Source organism: Ascidiella aspersa, chromosome 6 (genome assembly GCF_963924565.1).
Source record: "Ascidiella aspersa chromosome 6, kaAscAspe10.2, whole genome shotgun sequence".
Lineage (NCBI taxonomy): Eukaryota > Metazoa > Chordata > Ascidiacea > Phlebobranchia > Ascidiidae > Ascidiella > Ascidiella aspersa.
In genome coordinates, this window is record NC_139452.1 from 3,836,031 (window position 1) to 3,859,099 (window position 23,069).

A 23,069-nucleotide genomic window follows, 5' to 3' on the forward strand; every position below is an offset into this window, starting at 1 on the left:
ATTTGTTTTTCAATTTAATATTTACTCATAAATTGCTATTTAACTTTATAGAAAAAAATTTTAAAAGTCACAAAAAGCGATTTTAATCTTTTTTAGCAAAAATTCTTTTTTGTTTCTGTTTGCATTTTAATCTTTTTTTAGCAAAAAATATTTTTTGTTTCTGTTTGCATTGCATTTTATTCTTTTTGATTGGTTTTCTCACTAAGCTGCAATAATAGCACAAGACAGTCCATTTTACTAATGTAAACATTTTATTAAATTCACAGTGTTTGCATAAAAAACAGCTATTTCTTCGCGCAAGGAATGGAAACAAAAACGATGCAAAACAAAAAGACAAAAACATTATTCTATATAAAAATGTACACTACATTTTCTGAAAAATAATAAAGAAAACTTTTACCTATAAAGAAAGTAAAGCCTATATTTTGACAAATGTTTTAACAAAGCGTTTTGTTTTAAAAAGTTTAAGGGTAACATATTATCGACGTTTAAGGCAGTCATAATGAAGTGTCGGAAAATTGCAAAAAAACACAGAATCTTGAAATAGAAAGAAAAATGGCATAGTGATACAATAAACACTCATCAAGACGAAAATGCCCTGTATACCTGATTTTACCCAATGTTAAGATGATTAGTTGTATTCAAATCCTGCAGCGTATATTTGAACTAATTTTCTGTTTGGAAAATTGTAATAGCGATTGATTGTAAACCTAACACCACGCTTTAAATTGAAAATGCTGATTTGGGGAAGCTGCCTCGCCAATATACTGCTAATACTCCTTCTAGCATGGCGCCCAGTTTTGTACAATAACCACCGTACCCAGCTTCCCATTAGACTTCGTATAATCCACAACCGGCAAAATAACAAAAATGCTCATATTCAGACAATATATGAGTGAATGGTTAGGAACATGTCACTTAAAGGCATTTAAAAAAGTTTACCAATCAGACTCCAACCGTCCGACAAGGAAGATATAATGCTAATTTTCGAAAAACAAAATTCAGTTAAAAAAGTGTTTAGGATGAAAAAGTTACCAATTCAACAAAAAGGTTAATTTAAAAAAAAGGATTACCTATAATTGCTTTGATTTCATAGTCAACGGACATCATAGCAAGGCTCCTCCGTTTTTATGTTCAAATTTTGGCAAAAAGCTTAAAATTTGAAAGGTTTATTTAACGCAGTAAATGCTTAAAGGTTAAATATCGTTGCAACTTTTAACGCGTATCCCTGAAACCAGCAGGTTACCAAATTAACCATTACCGCCTATATTCAACAAGTAAACTAAATTGATTTTTAAGTAAATGAGAACTGTTCTGGTTTAGCAGATGGAAATCAAATTGGAAATGATTTGAAAGTTTAGGCTTTTGCAAAATGGCACGAATTTCAATCCTTTGCTTAACAAGGCTGTTTTCTGTCATGGAAATTTTAACAAGGCTGTTTCTGTCATGGAACAGCAAACACCTTCCAATGCATAAAGGAACCACTTTACTGTGGCTTAATTTGTCTTAAAATAGCTCAACCACTATCTAATCTTAATGCCTAAACGTAACTATGGTCGCACTTTTAAACGCGTATCCCTGAAACCAGCAAATTAAAACGACTGTTTCTGTCATGGAACATTAGACACCTTCCATTGCATAAAGGAACCGCATTTCTGTGGCGCAAATCATTTTAAAATAGAAAAAATCTGTTAAACAACCCTAATCGCCTTCGGAAAACGCTTCGTTCTCGAAAAAACCCGCTTCTTGAGTTCTCGGTGATGGGATTTCCCCCGGCAAGGCGCTCTGATGACGTTCAGGCTGGTGGTAGATCACGTGACCATTGGTCTGTCCGGAATCGCTCTTTCGTTTTGAGCTGGAGCGTTCCGACACCGAGTTGAGTGGACGGTTTGACGAGGTTTCTGCTTCTTCTTGCTTCACCTTGTAAGTCAACATCCCGGCGAAAAAGATTAGGGTGTCCACAAACTAAAAAAATGCGCAAAATTGAGTGATTTATCATCAAAATAGTTATTATGGTTAAAAAACTAGGCCACGTAATTTCCACAAACTGCAAAATATAAAAAAATATGGTCAAATTATAAATTTGTCTATACAATCTGCGAAATAAAAAAAAATTGGGTCAGTTTACAAACGTGTCAACAAACTAAAAAATGCAAAAAAAATCCGGCCAGACTATAAAAAAAAATTTTATTATCACTTATTGTCTTAAATCCAACCCAACAGCTATAGGTTGAAGTTAATTCATTACAAAAAAGTATTTAATTCGAAAAAAAAAAAATTAAATTAAAAAAAAAAAGTATATTTAAAAAAGGATTAACCCACCTTTGTGGCGCAGACAAAAATGAAGAAGTACAGGGATAGTTTCTGGCTGTCGTAGGATAAGCATGATCCCCTGGTGCCACACTGGACGCTCCAGTTCGAACAAGCTTGATCGATAAGCGCCCCAACTATCAGGGGGCCGGGGATTGTACCGAAGAGCCGAATTAGAAGCCACTGGAAGCAAATAAAAGAAGGTTTTTATTATTTAAAAGAAGAGATTTACAAGGAGGTGTCGCGCGGTGGCGCTATAGAGCAGTTTGTTAAACATTGAACCAACATTAAAATAAACTTACGGCTACCAGTAAGAGATTTTTTTTATCATTTTTTTGGCAGAAACAGTTGAAAAGCGATATTTTATAGCTTTAACAACATCCAGATAAATTTAGATTAATATAAAAAAACAAAAACAAAATGTTTTTTAATGATGTTGTTTATTTAACAAAGGGGGCTTCGTCCCAAATTTGGACATGTAGTCATACGCTTGTTATCTTTTTATATTTAAGCGGGTTTTGTACAACTTTAGACTTTTTACCCGAACTGTTCAGCCGTGTGCTATCTACTAAGTGATATGGTTTTGACTTAAATTGGAACGTTTATTCTTTCTCAAGTAATCTACGCCTACTCTCTTTCTAAGTGTTACTCAAATCTTTACCGTCTGCTAAATTTCAAATCCTAATCACGTGATAAAAACCAACCAATCACCTGCACTCCGACCCCGAATGACCTTTGATCGAAGGCGACGCATCGCAGTGAGATTTGGAGAGACGAGGCTTCGTTGGCGAAAGTGAAGAACATAAAGAAGAATACGAGAACACAGAAGAGGATGAACATCCCTCCACTCCCGCATCCGGTGTCAGTGCAAGATCCGATCGTGGCCTCACCTTTTCCAGGGATGCACGAACAATTAGAGAAGGCGTTGCCCTAGAAATAAAGAACTTGATAGTGAGGGTTGAAGAAGGGAAAAGGCGTTACCCATGGGAACGAGGGGTCAGAGTAAAGGTTTTGTAAAGGGCACCGGAGCCATATTCGTGACTCAAGTAGGACTACTGTCCCGAGTATGACTTGCGCGGTAACAAACTGTAATTTGTAAACGAGGAATAGCATAAAAGCATAATGGTGAAAATAACGGCCCAAATGGACGTTAAAAGCGACATGCTTTATTTTCAAACGTTTCGGCAATTTCCAATGTTATTATCAGTGATCTATTTGGGCCGTTAGTTTCACCATTAAACTTATAAACAGATCCGTATATAGTGTTCCAAATCATAAAAGTAAGAGTAGGGATTTGTCGAGACGGTAGTACAAATCAATTAAAAAAATGAAACAACATTTTTGCACTTTAGAAACACATAACTTAAGCTTCATCTAATTTAAAGTAAATTTAAAGAAGAAAAACGTTCTTTTTTATAAGATTTACAGCGAAAACCGCAAGAAAGTTTTAGATTTCACAGTATTAGGTGGCGTACGGTGGTGTAAAATGTAAATTGGTTTAGATACGTAAAGTATTGAGTAAGAGAACGGCCGTATGAAGCCATATATTTCATTATTGAGAAGTTGTAAAAAGGTATAAGAGAAATAGGTCATATTTTAACTAAGACAGTGAACCTTAGTTTAAGTATAGATTATAGGCTCAGTTCTATGGTAACTTCCGACAAGTTGCATTTTCATAACAAAATTGCACTTTTCTTTTATATTGCGAAAAAACTCTCTATTTTGTTTCATTAAAATACACATTTTACTTCAAATCCACACCGACATCACTTAAGACTTTTGGAAAAAAAACATTTTTTATGCACTCACAAATAAGTGAAATTAGGTTTGCGGCCCTGGCCTCAACACTTACCACTCTGTTTTGACAACCGGCGAAGCATGACGAGTAGTAGACCACCTGATCGGAACCGCACACGGGGGAGAAAACGTCGGGGGAGCACGAGCACCCCCCGTTGCATTGTGACGTAAGATTGACCATGGTTGAATCGTTGTAGGCCTGGTTTACGCCGGCGAATGCTGAAATTAAACAATTTTAATTAGAAAAGAAACGATAGTTAGGAAAAGATTAATTAATAGGAACCTTTGGGGCAAATTTTTGGCCAATAAAAAAATAAACTGCAGAACGTGTTTGTTTTCTGGCGAAAACTATAAAGTGGGCGCTAAATCTCTGAATAGCCAAGCTTAAATGCCACAAACAATACAATACTTGGAATGAAAGAAGATGGCAGACTTACAAAATTTCAGCTTTAAACAGCTCTGGGATGATTTTTGCAAAATTAAGGTAATTAAGAAGATCTTCTCGGCAAAAACAAAATACGCAATTAACACACACACTGGGACATAAACTTTCCAACGGCCATATTCGGGACAGACACTTATAAAAGAAATTTACATTAAGCAGACAGATACAGTCAACACACACAGATATAGATAGCGACACACACAACTGACAAACACAGACAGACATCCAAACATCACAAGCCATATACACCTAGACCAGGGGTTCTTAAACTGGGGTCCATGGACCCCTTGGGGTCCGTTAACTAGTTTTAGGGGGTCCATAAAGGCCTTTTTGAAATATTAGTGTACAATAAGAAGTAATACATTTCCAAATAAAACAGTTCAATTAAAAATAAAACGGTTTTGCACTGATTGTATTTAGACTCCATTTCACTTCAATTTCACGTCAATTTATATCGTAATTTTCATGCCTACGGTGGTTCACGCGAAGCCAAAAATTGTTTAGGGGTCCGCGATGAAAAAAGTTTAAGAACCCCTGACCTAGACAAACACATGGACATGGACAGCAACACACACAGACGCTGATACATAGAAAAGCACAACCAGACAGACACACTCACTCTAGCATGTATATACACACAAACCAGACAAACACCCACGTGTGTCTGTGCAAGAGATAAGGAATGCTCCAGAGAGGAAGATGCAGATGGCAGGAGCGATGTAGCAGAGGTGGAGCATACTCCTCATGGAAACCTTGAAGCGACTGAGGATCGCTCCTCCCACCACCTGACCTCCGGCTCCTCCAATGATCGCCATTAATCCTAGAGGATAAAAGTTGTTTGGTTATGGCAATAACATGGATTAAATTCAGCTTTGTTTCTTGTTCTTGATTGCGGTAAACAATTTGCGGTAAAAAATAAACAAAATGGCACCTGAAAAAAGGTGTAAAATTCATTTCTATATATGTTTTTCCCGCTTTTGTTCTAACATATTCTTCTCCCAACTAATGGATCCGATCCGATACTGATGTCTTTTTCAGTGTAGGAATTTATTAATAACACAGAGGCTTCCACATGTAGATTCCTATCTTAATTCGAATAAATACAAAACAATGCTATTAAAACATAAACAGCATCAGTGAAAATTAAACATCACTTACGAGTAACTAACAAGGCGAGCTTCTACCGCGACAAGGTAGTAACAACAACTGCCATAAGGACAACTTAAACGTCAAGGCACCATGTGCTCAATGACCGTTTGACCGCAAGTAATAGAATGCTTACACAATTAAGTAGTTCATAAAGCACTTACATCAAAATGCGCTTTAGCAAAAACTCACTGTGAATCTAACAGATTACATCAAACGAAGTCAGCGCCGTATAAAATTGTTTTTTTACGCAGCATCAGTGTTCTCGGTCGCGACCCAACATCACACAAAATAAAATGAAGAAATTTTGGTTACAAGCTTCTCTGTTAACCTTACGCTTAGTAAGACTGACAAAAACTAACCGAAGTAAGTTCCAGCATCACTGGATTCCAGACCGAAGATGTTCTCGATGTACTTTGGTCCGAAGGTTGCGAGTCCGCTAATGATAAGTGAGTCAATGGCTCCTCCCAAGCCAGTGAAGACAAACGTCGGGTTGCGGAAGAGGATTAAGAGACACTTTGGGAAATCGCGGATTCTTCACGGAAAGGATTAATGGTTTTATTTTTATAACACAGGCTTGACATGAAGTTGACTTGCTCCAATAATGACTTAACTTGGACTTGGCTTGTTATTTCTTCGAAAATACCTGATTTGGACTTAAGTTATTTAACGAATGATTCGATTTGGACGTAATGACTTGTTTACAACACTAGGTTTAATAATTGGAAATATGTGATAAAGTGGACTATAGTAGTCTGATGGCAGTATATTGCGTTAAATTAAGGTGTTTTCATGAAGCATTTTTTATAAAATTGGGTTACTTAGCTTAATTTTTGCACGTAAAACAGTTTGTTTTTGAAATTGCTTGCAATCGACTTTATTATCATTTTATAACAACTTTAAAGAAACTTAGTTTATTTCAAAAAAAATTGAACTAAATTAAAGTCAAATCAACTCGCATGAAACTGAAACGACTTAAATTAAATGACCCGTATAAGGCATACAATGCCTTAAATTCAACTGTATTTTAAACAGTTCTTTTACCTCTTTCCGAACTCTGTGCTCTGCACAACGCTGTGGTGCATGTCTTTCTCACGGTCTTTGCGGTGGCGCTCTGTACCCGGAAGCTGGCGTGGGAACATGAGAACCGGAAGTGCGACCAGGAGGGTGAATACCCCGGAGACCATGGCCCCGATCCACCAGGCCCCCACCCACTGTTCACTGCCGCTTGTGATGGTTACGGTGGCGCTAGAGAGGCAAAAATTAAGATTAGAGAGGTAAATTAGAGGTAAATTATAACTTTACATAAAATTCAAAATACTCTTTCTTCGGAAAGAGTAATACTTAAATTATCGCGAAGGGAACATATTTGTCCAGTAAAAGGTTGGTCAGTACTATACCGGGAATAGATACCGCAGTATATACACCTCAATAGGTCCAGAAGTGACCCGTGGCCATTGATCAACAAAGTGTTTTTTTTTTCCTATTTTAACTACTTAACTTATACGATTTAAAGACGTTTGTTTAGCTTTGAGTGAATCGATAAAATATTTTTGTGTAGCTTTTACATTATAAGTAACACCTCTCCAAACTTAAACTTTTAACTAAATAAACGAAACGTGTGGTGTCTTAAGGTTACTTCATTATGACGTAACTTTTGTGACGTAAAGGCGTATTTTCAACGTTTTGGTACACTTGTGTTGTTTTAAGTACACAGTTTAATTATTTTCTACCCAAACAAAATAAGCCCATTTAAGGTTGGCCATCAATGTTTGCGGAACAAGTAATTTTCTGTAGCGATTCCAAGGGCCTTGAAACAAGATTTGTAAAAAAATAGATCCATGCTGATCGAAAACTTCTATTTCGGCAAGTAGGGCGGTTATAAGGTTACTAATCAACCTCACTTACTCTTGCTCAGGATAGACGTAGATCCGCAGAAGAGCCGCTCCGACCAAGTAACCAATGCCAGGTCCAAGAATCGAACAAGCAATCAAGGAACCTTTAAACACAAAAGTGTAGGGAAGGAATAAACACTCGTTCTATACAACTTGTATTTGAGGAATACGACTAATGCATTTTACGCGGCTTTGTCTGTGTCGTGTTTAAATATTTAACCCAGTATTGCCTTTAATGTAAATGGGTTTCCAATATTCTTAACAGTGATACCATATATTGTTGTTTTTTTGTCTGCGAGGCTCATAATTTCTTCATTAATTAGAAGTTTAATTGCATTAAAATTATTACACTTAGCTGCAACCAACAAATATGTGGCCTTTTACTAAGGGTGTCAAATTTTAATCTAAATGAAAATGAAACAATTTTGCATAAAAATTGTGCACCACGCTGCTCTTTAGACCAAAACTGAATCGCCAAACACAATCATGTTAGTTTTTCGTAGAACCGATGGACTGATGTGAGCTCCATTTTCACCAAATTCCTCAAAAAATCCCCCTCAAAACAAAACTTTGCATAAATTTTGCGTGACCTTTCAATCTCATTTGACGCCCACTCCGTCACTCTATGACGTAATCAAAAATTTCCCGATGAGTATTTTGCCTAAAAACTACTCTACGCAAATTGTTAGCTAGAAAAGCGTGCCATTTGGACGAAACGTGTTATAGTTGTACAATCACGATTAATGTTCCAATTTCGTGTTGTTTTAAAGATAGATGCAAGCGTAACGTTTTAGCATTTTATTATACGATCTCCATCGTTTTGACCATATTGCCTGTACCGTTTGCACGACATCCTAAAATAACGAGCTCACGTAATTGTGCAAACGTCAAGTAATTTATGAGAATGTCAGAGAGAATTACAGAGTAAAGCAATTTAACCTCACATTGGCACGTGCCCGAAATAAAAATTGTGCGATTTACGTACTCCAGAATGTGGTAGTTATCATGATATGGGTATTATTCAAGTATGTTTCACACGTTACGCACCTATCTTAAGCATAAAAACATGGATGTTCATTTAGATCAGTGCTTCTCAACTGATGGCAACATTTGGTGGCCGTTTGCTTTATTGCAATTAGATCTGAGCAATATTTCTCCGAAATTTACGAAAATTGCGCAAGCAATACGAAGTCATGCTTCATATTTTATCAATTTAAACTTATTAATGTTACTGTCCTATTTCGTTTGTTTGCTAGGCTTGTAAAAAGTCCAGGGCTTCGCGCAAGCTTAGCTATATTTTACTTACGCTTAGTATTTTGGTCATCACGAAAAACGGTTGAGAAAGACTGATTTAGGTCCATAATGTTTAAAGGGTCATTTTTTTGGATCCGAAAGAAACCGAAGAGTATTTAAATTAGCTTGTTTTAATTTGATTTTCTAAAGCAGCGTTTCTCAACCGGTGCGCCATGGAAGGCTGCCAGGTGCGCCGCGGGCAAAAGGAAAAAAAAACCGACATAACAACGCCAAATTCGCAATAATAACCACGAAATAATAATCTAAAATAGTCCAGATAAGACCTAAACATGTCGAAATAAGTTTAAAATTAATCGTAATAAGACTTAAATGACAAAATAACGTTTTTAATCTTAAAGGCTGAAGTCCCCTAACAAAAATGCAGGCAATTTAAGAGAAATACCGGTACACCTAAAAAAATTCCCGCTCGCTCCGCTCGCAAGGTGCGCCGCAACGTTTTTATACGTCTCTAAGTGCGCCCCCAAGTAAAAAAAGTTAAGAAACACTGTTCTAAAGCATCGACATGTATAACTGAAATTAACCTAAAATTCTAAACAGTAGAGATATTTAGCTGTTACTATTTGGATGCTTTTAACACATTCTAAAATAAACTATACTCAACCTAGCAGGGCTGAATAATGAAAGAAGCGTTTTATGATGCAGTTTCACATTACAACCATGTCGCATTATTATCTTCTGTTGGAAATCCGGTCAGTTTTCAAGTAGTCGCCAAATATACCTAAATACGGCTTATGAATAGCAAATCGATTTTTAATGGGTGTTTTACGTAATATAAGGCGCGGTTGGTGCAGTTATTTTCACAAAGCACTTTCCAACGTTTTTCAGCACAAAAATAACCAATTATTTGGCGATTTACGATTACTTTAGACGCGGGAAGGCGGAAAAGGATGCCAATAAAAGTGATTTTGGCCCGAAGCCCATACGATACGTTATGTAAACAACATAACCCGCTTTGGCCGGCAAACTTCGTTATTTTTAGTCCAAATCAAACACAACTTTTGGGTTTGGCCTGTGAGGCCCATGTCAGGCATTTCGTTGGGTATGTTAATAGGCTATGTTAATATTCCTTTAATATTCGTTTAATATAGTTTAATTTGTTAAACTTGTCGAGCTTTATTGGTTTTTTTTAGGATTTTGAGAAATACAGGTGTACCCAATAATGGCACATGACTCACAAAACGCAAATAGAAAGGTTTGGGAATTACTGAATAAAGGAATGTTCTGTGGATCACAGATAATGCTTGGGTTTGATCGCTAATTTAACCCATGTAATGCTTTACGTTGTAAATAGTGAAAAACTTACCGAAGAAAATTATTGTAATATTAATGTTTTAATACCAATGTAGAATCATTTTTCACCCAAATGGCAAAGACAAAAAGTATTATGTAGGTCGTGGCTATAAGTAAATTAGTAAAAATACTGAGTAAAATCGTTCAGTACCACTAAAAAAAGGAAACGAACAGTATTTTACAGTGAGGTTTTTAGATACCATCGCTGCGGTATGTTCTAAAAGGTATATGTGGAAATATTCAGGCCAAACAAAACTGGTTTTAAACGGTGTTGCCATCGGTACTAAAAAACGAAAATTGGAGCGCGAAAACTTTAAATACAGAGAAATGGAGGCTGAGCGAAAACAACTGAGCAATAAGTATCCCCCAATCCTAGAATATCTAGCAACGTAATCTTAAAGTGGAGCTATAAATATATAGGTGAAAAACATAACAATGAAACCAAACCAAAAATGTGTCGATTGTATGTTGATCTTAAAATTGCTACAAAACCCCATGTTGTGTTTCAAAACGTATTTTAGAAATTGTACGACCGACAATATTCGTTTTTTCGTACCGTTGTATATTGCCGAGTATCGCTGCTTCACGTTTTCGTCCAAATACGTCACACCGAGCGAATAGAGGGGCGTGGCGCCAACGCCCACAACCAGCATTGCAAAGTAGAAGACAAACCTGCAAAAAATAGAAGTAGCGTTGAAATAAGGTGGAAGGTTTTACTCGAAAATCGTTATATTTTTTTGAGACAAACACATGCATACTCACGGTCCAACGTTTTAACAAACAAGTTTCCAATTAACCTCTCCGTGCATCATGCGCCATTACGTTTAAAAATCACTGAGAAAATATGGCATAAAACCTGCTTGTTAAGTGGTCAAATAAGCCAGCTAAGTGATAGAAAATGGAGAAAAAAATTCAATTAAAAACGGTTTCTTGTGCGTTCTGGCATTAAATATGGAAAATAGGAAAGGCTGTAGATCATAAAAATGAACCAGACGCCTTTCTAAGTGGATGTAACGGCCTTTCAAACGTCAATCTTTTAACGGCCAATCTGCAAAGCATACATCGCAATTTGCAATTTGACAAAACAGGAGTAGATGGTTAACATTTCAGAGAAGCCTAAGCAACTGTTGCAAATTGTAACACGATTTTTTGCTGCAATCGTGCCAAAGCAATGCCTTGACTTGGACGGAATCCACAACAACGCGTTACTGTGGTTTGCTGAAATGGTGTTTGTGAGGCAAAACAACAGTTTATTCCAGGAAAGTGGGAGTTTGAGCGTGAGTGGGTGACGAGCTAGTCAGCAAGTAAACATAATTCCAAACGAGTTTTATCAGCACATTTTAAATAACATCGTGACTCACAACACATTTCTACAGGATCTCCATTCCATTATGCTCTATAAAGGCAGGTTAAAACACTCTTCCGAAATTTACCTAAATTGTGGTACGTGGGTGACGACTGGCCAGAGAGTAAACATAATTCCAAGCGAGTTTTAACAGCGCATGGTAAAATAATATCGTGCGATAAAACTCTGACTCACAACAGATTTCTAAAGGAACTCCTTCCATTATGTAGACAGGTTTAAAAACTCTTCCGAAATTCCCTTTATCTGTCGTAAGTGTAGCGGTGCCAGAAATATATTTTTAATTCACTTAAAAACAGGCATTATTGAGTTTGCCACGCATGGTATTTTCAAGAGCATTATTCGTACACTTAAATTGGTTTTGCCATTGCCTGTCCTTTTAATAAAACATTTTAATAACATAAATTGCGCTGCCGGTACACTGCAAAAAAGTTCAAGTATTACTAGCCTATAGATCAATTGCGAAATAAATACGCCTGAAATTGGCCGCAAGGCAAACGAAAAACGTAAACATAAATCCAAACTAGTTTTAACAGCGCATTGTAAAATAACATCGTCACTCAACGAATTTCTACACGAACTCCACTCCATTATGCTTACATAGGCAGGTTTTAAAACTCTCCCGAAATGTAATTTGCTGTGCTACGTTTCGCGGTACCAGCAGCTATTTTCTGATGATACAGTTAAAAACAAGCCTACTGAGTTATGTTTTCCACTCCTATGGTATTTTTAGGGATAATATTTGTTAACTTAAATTAGTTTCGCCATAGGCTGTTTTACTTTAAATTTATATTGCTGTTTTGCGAAAATTGCGCTGTAGAAAAAAGTTTAAGTAGCACTGGCTTAAAGATCAAACATCAAGTAAAACACGCCGGAAATTGGCCGTAAAGCGAAGTAAAAACACACGCCTAAATATAGCCATGAACGGCAGTTAAGTGCAATCATGAGTAAAAATTTACATTTTAATGAAAATACGATGTTGGCGTGGTTAGAGGTTAAGTGACATTGGCCGAAAATTATAAAAATACTTTCGAGGGGAACAACAAGCCCGGAAGGAAAATGCTATAGACTACCCTTCTGCATGTTGTTATAGGCCTACCCTTCTGCATGTTAAGTTTAGGATAAACTCACTTGGCGTTAAGGTGCCTACAGCAGCTATAGCGACAATGTTTTCATATTGTAGGTCTGCAAAACGTCATTCGTTAAGCCACAAAAATAAGCAAAGCCGTTGTTTCGATAAACGAGTGCAAAGCAATATGACTGGGTCTTGTCATAATATTATCGCTCTTTTTACAGCAGTGAGTCAATATTGTTGCATAAACGGTTTTATAACAACCAAAAAAAAATAATGTTTTCTAATCAAATAAGGGCAATTGTTGTTGACTAAAGCGAAGGAGCACAAATTGCAAAGCCTGTTGTTTATTGGATTATGTTATTTATAAAGCCATTAGACCAATTTGTTTCGTGTGGATAACAGCGACTTACGTCCTGATACAAAATTGTTCTACAGTTTGTTTCAATTTAATGCTCTGCAAAAATATCAAAATACCAATCAAGGAACAAGTCAAAAGGCTCTGTTTTTGTTCACAAATTAGTGGGATATTCAAACCGTTGCAAAGACACATTTTCAAAAGACAAGGATATCACTCTAACTAGTAAACTTGTCCAATTTTGCGGCACCCCTCAGAAATCATAAATAAATTGTGGCACCCCTCTTTTGTCTGTGAATGTCACAATAAAAGGAACTGGAACAACACACATCAACTCTGCACAACGTGGGAAGTTTTAATTGGGTTTATTCCTTAAAAAAAAAAAGTTGTAAGAGTTGAGCGAAAATCAGATTTTTAAAGATTCTTAAATATTTCTCGGCACCCTTGGGCATTAGAAATGTCACCCAGGGTGAGAACCACTGACTTAAGCCATTACATCACTGCTAGCGATCCCACCTGAAGTTTTTCAACGACGAAATTGTGCAAGATTCTGTCTCCGGGTTGCCGCACGTGTTCGCCTCATCTGTGTAAAGGTACTCTGGGGCGAAAAAGTGGGGCAGGCCGAACACGACCCCACCTACCCCCATGAGAAGGATGCCCCAGCCCAGCCAGAGGGGCTTGTGACCCCTCGTACCCACATACGTGACCACAAGGATGGACAGACAAGCGGCGATGTCATAGCAACTCGAGATGAGGCCAGATTCGGTGCTGGAAAGTTCGAACCTGAAATAAATAAAAGTATCGTTGTGGAACTGCTGCGAAGAATGAGAAAATAATGATAGTTCGAACCTTAACTAGTGATTTAAAAGTATTGTTGCAAAACGAGTGCAAAAATGAGAAAATAATGATAGTTCGGACCTGAAATAGTAAATTAAAGCTTTTTAAAAGAAATGAGAAAAAGAATAAATCTTTAGGCGATATGCTTAAGAATTTTTTTAAGAGGTAAGTTTAAGAAAGTTTGGGCTCTACAAAAGAGGACTATAAAACAAACAACATGGAAAAAACATTTAAATAATATTTTTTTATTTAAAATTGTTTTCGCCCTAGATAATTTGAATCTGAAATAGTAAATTAAAAGTATAGTTGTAAAACTACTGTAAAAAATGAGAAAATAAGGATAATTCGAACCTGAAAGAGTACATGAAAGCTTTTTTTGTAAAAAGAAAAAAAGAAGAAAAAAAGAAGTTTAGAGGTATGTTTAGGAAAGTTTAGGCTGTATAAAATAAATATTTTAAATAGACAGAAACCAAAGCATAAGGTAAGCTTGTTGGATTGTTGCTAATAGAAACAGATTGTTTTACACAAGGATTACCCAAATGATATAATTAGTAAAATAATAACAAATAGATTATTCGTCGAGTTTAATGATATTTCATTCGCTAGCATTCAAGGTAGTTTCCTACTTATCCTGTCTATTATATTTTCAAAATCTCTTTCCATTGCCAGTAAGTGGCTATTTTTCATACCACATCAAAACAAAGATGTCGATGGAAAATATATGTCACGTCATAAGACTATTAATATATGGTCCCGTATAACATCAGCTTTGATAACTTCAAGCAACGATTCAGAGTAATAATGATGTGAGAGTGTTTGGCGTAAACACGGTGGTATAAAAATTGCGATAAAGATGTTTCCTTAAACTTCAGAAAGCCCTGACTTTGAACTGCACCAGTGACTTGGAAAAATGTCAACGCATTAACTTGACTTATCTTGACCAGTTTGCGGTTTAAAACATCCCCTTGTTCAGTGTTTCAACAACAGTTGGATGTAATAGGATTATAGCGGCATAATCACTTGGTAAACACGCCTTTACACTCTACGTATGCAAGATGATGAGACGGCACCTCAAATTTGGAGAAATTTCGGGATTTAGGGTAAATTGATCCCTGTGGGTGAACAGCATTATCAAATTGTAAATGGCGTTCTTTTTTTCTAAAATTGCTTAGATCTCTGGTTATAACAAAATGCAAACTAAACCATGGGTTTAGTAACTTTTTACGTATTTCTCACTGAAACAAGTTATAGCGACTTTTTGGACGGCTATCTCCACTCGCACGAAAATGGTGACTACCGTAATCAAACTTAATTAACAAAAAATGGCTTGTAAAATCCATGCTGCATTGCCGACCAAAAACAAGCAACCCTTGCAGATTTTGGGCTGGTTTATCGTCACGTAAACCAGCAGAGTTTCCACATGGGCGCACGAAAGCTCTAATTACAAGCGCTCAGTCGTAAGTCGACTTGTGAAGATTTCCAAAAAGATTCAAGTTTCGTCGTATGAGGCCTGGCCATGCGGAAATAGCCCAAACAAAAAAAGCTCGACGTTTTGCTAAGCATTTCGAGAATTCTTCGTACATCCCGAAAATACTTGCATTACTGCTTGTTTTTGTCTTTTTGGTGCTGGAGTAACCTATTGGAAACTGCGTAAATTGCAGCGAAAAACTACCAAATTACGTTTCTGCGGGGGGGGGGGTATTTTCGGCCAGACCTTTCGTACACTGCAAAACGATCAGTTTTTTGTGTTTTAGAAATACGCAGGCTCATGGTGAGGAATGGGTGGGTCAGACCACGATTTTTCGATTCCCAAAATAAAACAGCTAATAATTGGATTTGGGGAAACTTCTGTAATTTCGTGTCTTTCTGTGATTTCGTGTTTTTTGTTACAATTGGCGTTTTGGTTATCAGTTGAAGATTTTTTTGTCACTTTTACGGTGAAAAAAACCCATAGTTTTGAGGTAAATATATTTAGGTCCAGTGGATCTTTCACTTTGTGTAACGCAGTGACCGACAAAATACAAAAACACGCTATATTAGAAATCAAATCCATTTTATTTTGCGTGAGGAATACACTCTTATATTTTCTAATTGTGGCTGTTCGGATATTTTGCCAATTCATTTAAAATAAAATTTCCCTTCCAATTTTTATACATTAATCCTTTCTTTTTACATAAAAGTTGGCAATTTATCCAATGCTCGCAGTATTTACAATTTCTGCACCCGTTAACAATGATTAAAAACAAGATATTGTCTTTGGTTGTATAACGTGATGTTCAAACAAACGATGTTTTTTATAACTTAGAGCTTTTTTTACTTATTGCAAATGCAGACAATTTAGGCTAACTGCAAAACCGCTACGCTAGAGATACGTCACACCATATGACGTCAATAGTATATTTTTCGACGAAAACCAAATGCAATGCTTTCCCGGAGAACATGCCATAGTGCATGAAAGGCAGATTATAACGAATCCCCCAAATTACCTTGACCTTATGTTGGTACTTCTTGAGCGAATTGCTCAACGACCCGTTGCCGTTTGAAAGCCAAGTCAAGTGGAAATAGCCTGAGAGTGGCAATTTCTTGGTTCGAAGTATTTACAAAGGGCCGCACCTTTTGCAATGCTTTTTAGTTTCGAACGAACACCTCATGTTGATAAAATACCGCGTAAAAAAATTGTTATCAGTCGGTTTTGTGTAAGTATTCCGGGAAATCTTTGCAGAGTTCGAAAAACGCTTTATTGGTGCGATTCCGTCTAACTCTAGGATTCACTGATGAACGCAGTAATCAAGGCAAAAAATCAGATCAAGATTGTATCTTGAAATGACGCGATAAGTAGCGATATGTGTTGATGTTTTGCTATTCTTTACTTTAGATGTTGCTCATAAATAGATCGAGTTTACCACTTTTAAAAGTTTAACGTTTTATTTAAATTTCAATGACTTGACTGGGTGTTAATTGGGCAACTGAGGACTTAAGCTGGGACTTGACTTAAATTATTTTAAAAATAACTTGACCGGAACTTAAGTTATTTCAAAATGACTTGTTCGCTACACTGCCATACACACATGTACACACGCACAGGCAATTTGTAGCCTCTGCTCCATTGTTACCAAATCCTAAATCGTTGCCGACAACAAAAAGCAAATATAACCACCACAACAAAGACACAAAGGCTCCAGGGCCGACGGACGACAAGCTTATCACAATGAAAAGGGGGTTTGGCTAAATAATTGGCCCCTCCCCTAAGACCCTACCCCCTTAGGGCGGTTATTCCATTCTTTGGCCTCGTTGGCGCATTTTGCTGATTTTGCGTCATTATGTTGTGAAACGTCATAGCGGATTTAAGCTTCCTGTGTTTTTATTTCAGATTATTTATTCGTGGAATTAATGGGCATGATTTCTGCGAAATCTCGCTGCCAGACAATATTAAAAAATACCCATAATCCTAATAATAGCCGATTTAGTTCGGTACTAATATTTCGTGCAGATAGGAGTTGTTTTGTAATAATATCAATGTAGTAATAATAACAATGTAGTAATAATATCAATGTAGTAATAATAACAATTTAGTAATAATGACAATTTTATATTAAAAACAATGTAATAATAATGAGAATGTAATAATAATGACAATGTATTAATAATGACAACGAAATATTGATAACATTGCAAATGGTATTTGGTCAAAGGCAATTTATTCGCAAAGTTAAAGCTGTTCAAGCCGACATTCTTATGTGAGACGGCCCAGCCGAGTTGATAAAACCCAGAAAATCTTGTCCGAATCAAAACATTGGTTTCAAAATTAAGTTTCGGGCGAACGGTTTGGTAAATTTGTTCTATTTAAAAAACGGCAGAACGGCACAACGTTGATTGTACGTAGTAAACCAAACGTTTAATTTTGTAAAAGTTGAACTTTAACATGGTGTAATTTACACTAAATTAACGAAATTTATTAAAAAGCAGTTTAATCTCAATAAGGGAGTTTGTTTAAATTACTGTCATTAAACCTAACAATTTACACCAAGTGCAGTCTCCACCAAACAAAATCTAATTCAGGTCAGGCCACTTTAAAAGCAAACTAACTTTTAGTCCAGACAAGAAAATTAACTTTGATAGACAAATAGTGTGCAATTGATTCATAGTTCATTCTGTTCTATGAACATTTCAGTACAACTTCTATTTATAAATAACTTGTACACCTTGTTACACGATGGCGTTCGCAATTGAACCGGTTCGAATATAGAAGTCGCGTTGTAAATTTGTCTATGAATAGATCGCAACGCCCAACGTTAAGCGAATGACTTATTAAATGTTACATTCGGTTAAGTCAGTTCATTCGGGTGGTATTGGCAGCATCAAAGCTACTTCAGCTAACGATGTCTAATACTTACGATACTGATACCCATAATTTTGGATAAAGGTGTCGTGATATGACTCGGTTCGAACTGATAATAATTAATCGAAGTATAAAAAATAAAAAAGGTATTTTTCCACGTTTCTAGGCTAAAATTTGCTTTAAGAAGTTCATTTACCTCCGCTTGTTAACGTCCTTTAAAAAATTTGTACAAATTTGGCATCAAGCGTCGGCCCCGATCTCGATTAAAAAAAATTATTAATTGGACATTAAGTGACACACCCCTTTCCTAACTGTGTTTTTTAATGCAGCATAGGCCCAAGCTTGGACGCATAGTAGAATTAAAATGAGTCATCCATTTAAATGTCGTTGTCACGCCCATATGCCTCACTAACACCTACGTCATTTTTGAATACTCAACACAATGGATTTTTGAAAATCGTTTATGCATATTTTGACAAGCTGTTTATTTCTGTATTTAATTATTGCCAATTCTAGTCTGCTGTTTATTTTCATTTCATATCAAGTGAAATCTTTCTAAAAAAAAAAAAATTCAGGTAAGTTTTTTTAGGCTGCAATGAAACTTAGACCTTGGGTTTAATGATTTGTTACGTTGCATTTTTAATAGTTGTTTAGTTTCTCAATGTTGATTCACTGTTCTTTTTATAACAAATTTTAATCTGCTGTTTATATTCACACATCACAATACTCAATATTGGGGCAATCCCGAATAAGTGATGTATGAACACCATTTCAACTAAATGGCAAAATAAGCAGCAAGCAAATTAAATCTTTAAAGTTTAAAACCTGAACAACAAACACACCCAGGGTTTAAAAATGTTAACTGTCGAAGCTGCATCACTAGAATCTTAATTCAAACAAATTATCAATTGACTAGTGTGTTTTAGCTCTTGTTATAAAAGTATTTCGCTTATGGAGTTGTACAAGAGTCGAAGTGTTGGTTGTATTCATATAAAATATTTTTTTGCATATATAGCTTGGCATAAGTGGGGCAATAATATTAGGGGGAAACTCATTTTATTGTCTCCTATCAATTAAGTTATAGTGCACTGCTGCACAAAAACCTACAGTTGTAGAAGAGGTGTGACTTAATGCTCCATTAAAACAAGTACTGGACTCGTATTGATAACTATGTTTTTCCACCTTGCCTTGCTTGCATCATTGATAGATTTAGTGAGTCTGCGATGGCTTTCGGTGTACTATTACTCGTAGAACCGGGGTTTTACTCGGTAACAAGCTCCCAAGCTCTCACCTCTTCTCGAGTGTGCTGATGATGACGTTGGTGTGTCCGTTGATGATGAATCCCTGCATCACAGCTCCCATTCCGATGAAGAAGAGGGCGAACTTGGCGGTGGCGCAACATTGCAGGGCGGAAAGCCGTCTGCAAAACACACAGTAAGGTTTCGCGTTTAAAACTGGCCTCAAATCGGTAAACGCCAACTAGGGAAGCCGATGATATTGGATGGGAGCTTATACCCAATTCCAAGTGGTACTATCGGACGAGTACCGATACTAGAGTGTTATCGGTGCCGATATTATATTCAATTAATAAACTGAAGCTATGGTTCGTATTCCAACGCAGCGATTCTATCTTAAAAGGTAAAAATTAGACATAATATATAGGTTGGCAACATGCGGTGATCAAAGTTCCTAATTATAAAGCAAATTTTGCCAAACCTCATAAAAAATCCTTTTTTTTAATGAATTTAAAAAAACAGACATAGTGCAAAAATGAAAACAAGTGCAAAAATAACGTAAAAACGTGTTTTTATCCAAAAATAACACAGAAAAAAATTGGTTTTGCATCAGTTTTTGTTTTAAAATTTATCTGATTTCGCAGTTTATATATACAACCCAAAGTTTAATTAAAACTTAACAAAAACTCGTTTCCGAACTTTGTTATTTCATGACGCAATTTTACTTTCTTAAGTATTATATTAGTCAGAAATTGCACAACCATGACAAAAGCGACAACGAGAATTCCCCAGTTTAAACCCGAGGCGAGGGTTTTACAATTGACATGACCCCGAATTGACCCTTAACCTCTCAACCTCGAATGAACTTTGCAAAAAATAACTTCGCGGTATCAAATAACAAGCGGCGTACATTTATAGTCAATTGTTTGACAAAATAGCGGTTCGTTGCATTGATAACGATCAAAGAGATTAAATCAGATAACAATTAAAAAGACAAACGCGAGCGGTGCATTGTTACACGATGTGACGCAACAAACCAAACAAGACAATAGTGGGATGCTCGCGTGGGATGTGTACTGTGCAGCATGACTGCAACCTGATAGCCGACTTTCGGCCAAATTTTAAGGCCGTTATAAAAGCACTGGGCTCCTTTTTACACAAGGCCGACAAATTGGAATGTTAACTACCTAAATCACAAACATTATAGCTTTTTATACTTTGATCTGATGAAGCACGGTTGTGCGAAAGCTTGTCGAGAATTCAATACAATTTGTTTTTATATAGTGCCACCTGATTACCGTATTTAGACTTCGATTTACAAAGAAAAAGTAGTGTTTGTACATGTTTGTAATATTGTTAACGTGTTGTTTCTTTAAACTGAAAACTAAGCGTTCATACACAATTTGTATCCTTATTGAGTCCTTCTGGAGTCGTACTGGCCAACGATAACGGCAAACATTATGTAGTTTAAATGTGCTTTCGAAATGACTAACTGAATCAGTCGATCAATTAAGAAATTTATGCAACCATGGCAAGGTTAGAAAAGCAACTAACCTGAGGTGAGGTCTGAAATGACGACCTCCGGCCACAGCAAAACCGTAATTCTGACAGGGCTGACTGATTTTTACATTATAAAACAGAAGCCTTTTTTTCAGATGGCAATTTATAAAATAAACGATGTATTTAAGGACGATATGTACACTGTCATGTAGGTAAGATATAACCCTTTTTTCCAGATTTAACAGTGCCAGCAAAAGGGTCAAATATGTGGCTATGAAAGGAACCAGTTCTATTACATTGGCCCAAAAAAATAGGCTACTGTGTATGTCAATTGATTCGATACTACGTTCACCAAATCCGCAGTGTCACGAAAAACGCCTTTTACAAGTGCTTGCGGTATGGCCACTTTGTTATTTCGTTGCTCCCACAATCACCAACCCGCTATTTAAGAAACGCGCCCATGTCTAACTAACAACGCATCAAAGCATGTGATTTGAGCTTAGCTATTGCTTGTGTGTGTAATTTCCGCACAACAACGTCGGGAAGTTTGCGGCTGTTCTAGCTCAGGTAGTTGGAAGTTGATGCTTCAAAAACGCGCCCGCGTTAAGTCAAATTGACAATTTCCTTTTGATACGCTTACGGGCGCCTGAAGTGTAGTGAACTAAGTTTCGTGCACTGCTTCATGTCACAACGTCAGCAGGTGTCCGGCCAACACGGCGAAAACAAAGTTATTTTTTAGTTTGATTAGCGCTCGACTTCCTATTTTGATTCCTTGTCTAATTTCCTAGACCACTTTGAAAGGAGATGGCAACTATAGCTTTTTTGTAAGCAAATTTAACGCTTGCGAATTACTTTGGGTTTAATATTTTGGGGCTGTCTGATCGAGAATTTATTAAAACCGTTAGATATAATCAATAGATTGCGTTTCTGTCGTGATTTGTTTTGCAAGTTAACTGTATCGCCTAAAATGTGAGTTCTTCCAAAAATGCGCCCCGGCACTAATTTAAATTAATTTTAACTATTACTGTACGTATGTTTTGTTTGCAAGCCAGACAGAATAGTAAAAAATCAAACTTTGGAAAACCAAAAGAAATGATCGAAAAATCGATTTTGTTTTGTTACCTTCTTGTGGTGCGAAAAAAATCAACGTTCGAAAAACAAGAAAGAAGGTGAAAAAATCTGTTTTGTTTCGTCACCTTCTTGTGGTGCAAGGCCCGCAACCGACCTCCAGTCCGCACGCTTCATCCAACTTTACCTCCTCTGCTTCCTGACGTGCACCTTCGCCGACCGAATGCGCAGCAAACTTGTTTTGAAACTTGGTCAGCAAACCCATGACTGATAAATTAGATTGCCCTAATTAAACTGCTGGCAATGTATATACAAAAAGAACATTAGTTATATACTTTAGAGTTTAAAGAAAAAACAGATATATGTAGGAATGTTAGATAACATTAGAGCGGAGCCGATACCCGATACCAAGTGGTAATATTGGTACCCCTTTGATACTAGGTTGGTATCGGTGCCCGTTCGATACTAGGTTGTTATCGGTACCGACCCAATACCTAAATGGCATTTCTGTTCTTTACTTCTAATTGCAGCATCAAAAGGAAAACAGTAGTCGTTACGTACAAGCGTGGCCTGTTATATTTGCCGTGTAGGCCTACCATATATAGCAATTCAACACAACACCCGAATTCAGCACAACAAAGTATACTAAAAAAAAAGGTATGAAATAAGGCACAGACACTTGCTAACGATTTAAAAAAATTGAAAATCAAATTTAAATTCAAATTTTCGCCTTTTTACTTTTAGAAATAATATTTCAGCCATGATTTGCGAATCAACGCAAAGTTTTCTTCCTTAATAGGAAATTTCTCGAGAAAATTAGAACTTTTATCAAATGGAACTTAGCTTTGTAACACTGGATGGGGCAAATTTTGGCTAAAAACAGTAAGTTGTTAGACCCATAAGGTAACATCCAGTACAGCAGCCATAAACAACTGCTTGGATAAGAATCCAAATAAGGCCTGTCAGTCACAATTGCGCTACTGATTCATAAATATTTCCTTATCGCACTACTGTCGTCCTGCAGTTTATTAAATTCGCGATTAACTGCTCACTTAGTTTTTAGTTCTCGATTATATTAAAAGTATAACACACAAAGGAAC

At 36.5% G+C, this 23,069-nt stretch overlaps 1 protein-coding gene across 1 annotated transcript; it reads right to left on the reverse strand.

Annotated features, from left to right (window-relative positions):
• Positions 1 to 273: 273 nt before the first annotated feature.
• Positions 274 to 22,249, reverse strand: LOC146139217 (solute carrier organic anion transporter family member 4A1-like). Its single transcript, XM_083391846.1, has 12 exons — positions 22,098 to 22,249; positions 19,458 to 19,586; positions 13,507 to 13,773; positions 10,754 to 10,869; positions 7,613 to 7,697; positions 6,743 to 6,946; positions 6,061 to 6,233; positions 5,211 to 5,372; positions 4,163 to 4,326; positions 3,022 to 3,240; positions 2,323 to 2,493; positions 274 to 1,965 (listed from the first exon to the last, which is right to left on the reverse strand). Exons 1-12 carry the CDS (start codon positions 22,232 to 22,234, stop codon positions 1,702 to 1,704), a joined length of 2,091 nt encoding a protein of 696 aa, XP_083247972.1. The 5' UTR covers positions 22,235 to 22,249; the 3' UTR covers positions 274 to 1,701.
• Positions 22,250 to 23,069: the final 820 nt, after the last annotated feature.

Coding starts and splice junctions, on each gene's coding strand:
- LOC146139217 (XM_083391846.1), bottom strand. CDS start 22,234: ATGGGTTTGCTGACCAAGTTTCAAAACAAGTTTGCTGCGCATTCGGTC. Junction 7,698..10,753: donor ATACTCGGCAATATACAACG/GTACGAAAAAAC, acceptor TTGTGTTTAAAG/GTTCCTTGATTGCTTGTTCG. Junction 1,966..2,322: donor TTTTTGTCTGCGCCACAAAG/GTGGGTTAATCC, acceptor GCATTTTTTTAG/TTTGTGGACACCCTAATCTT.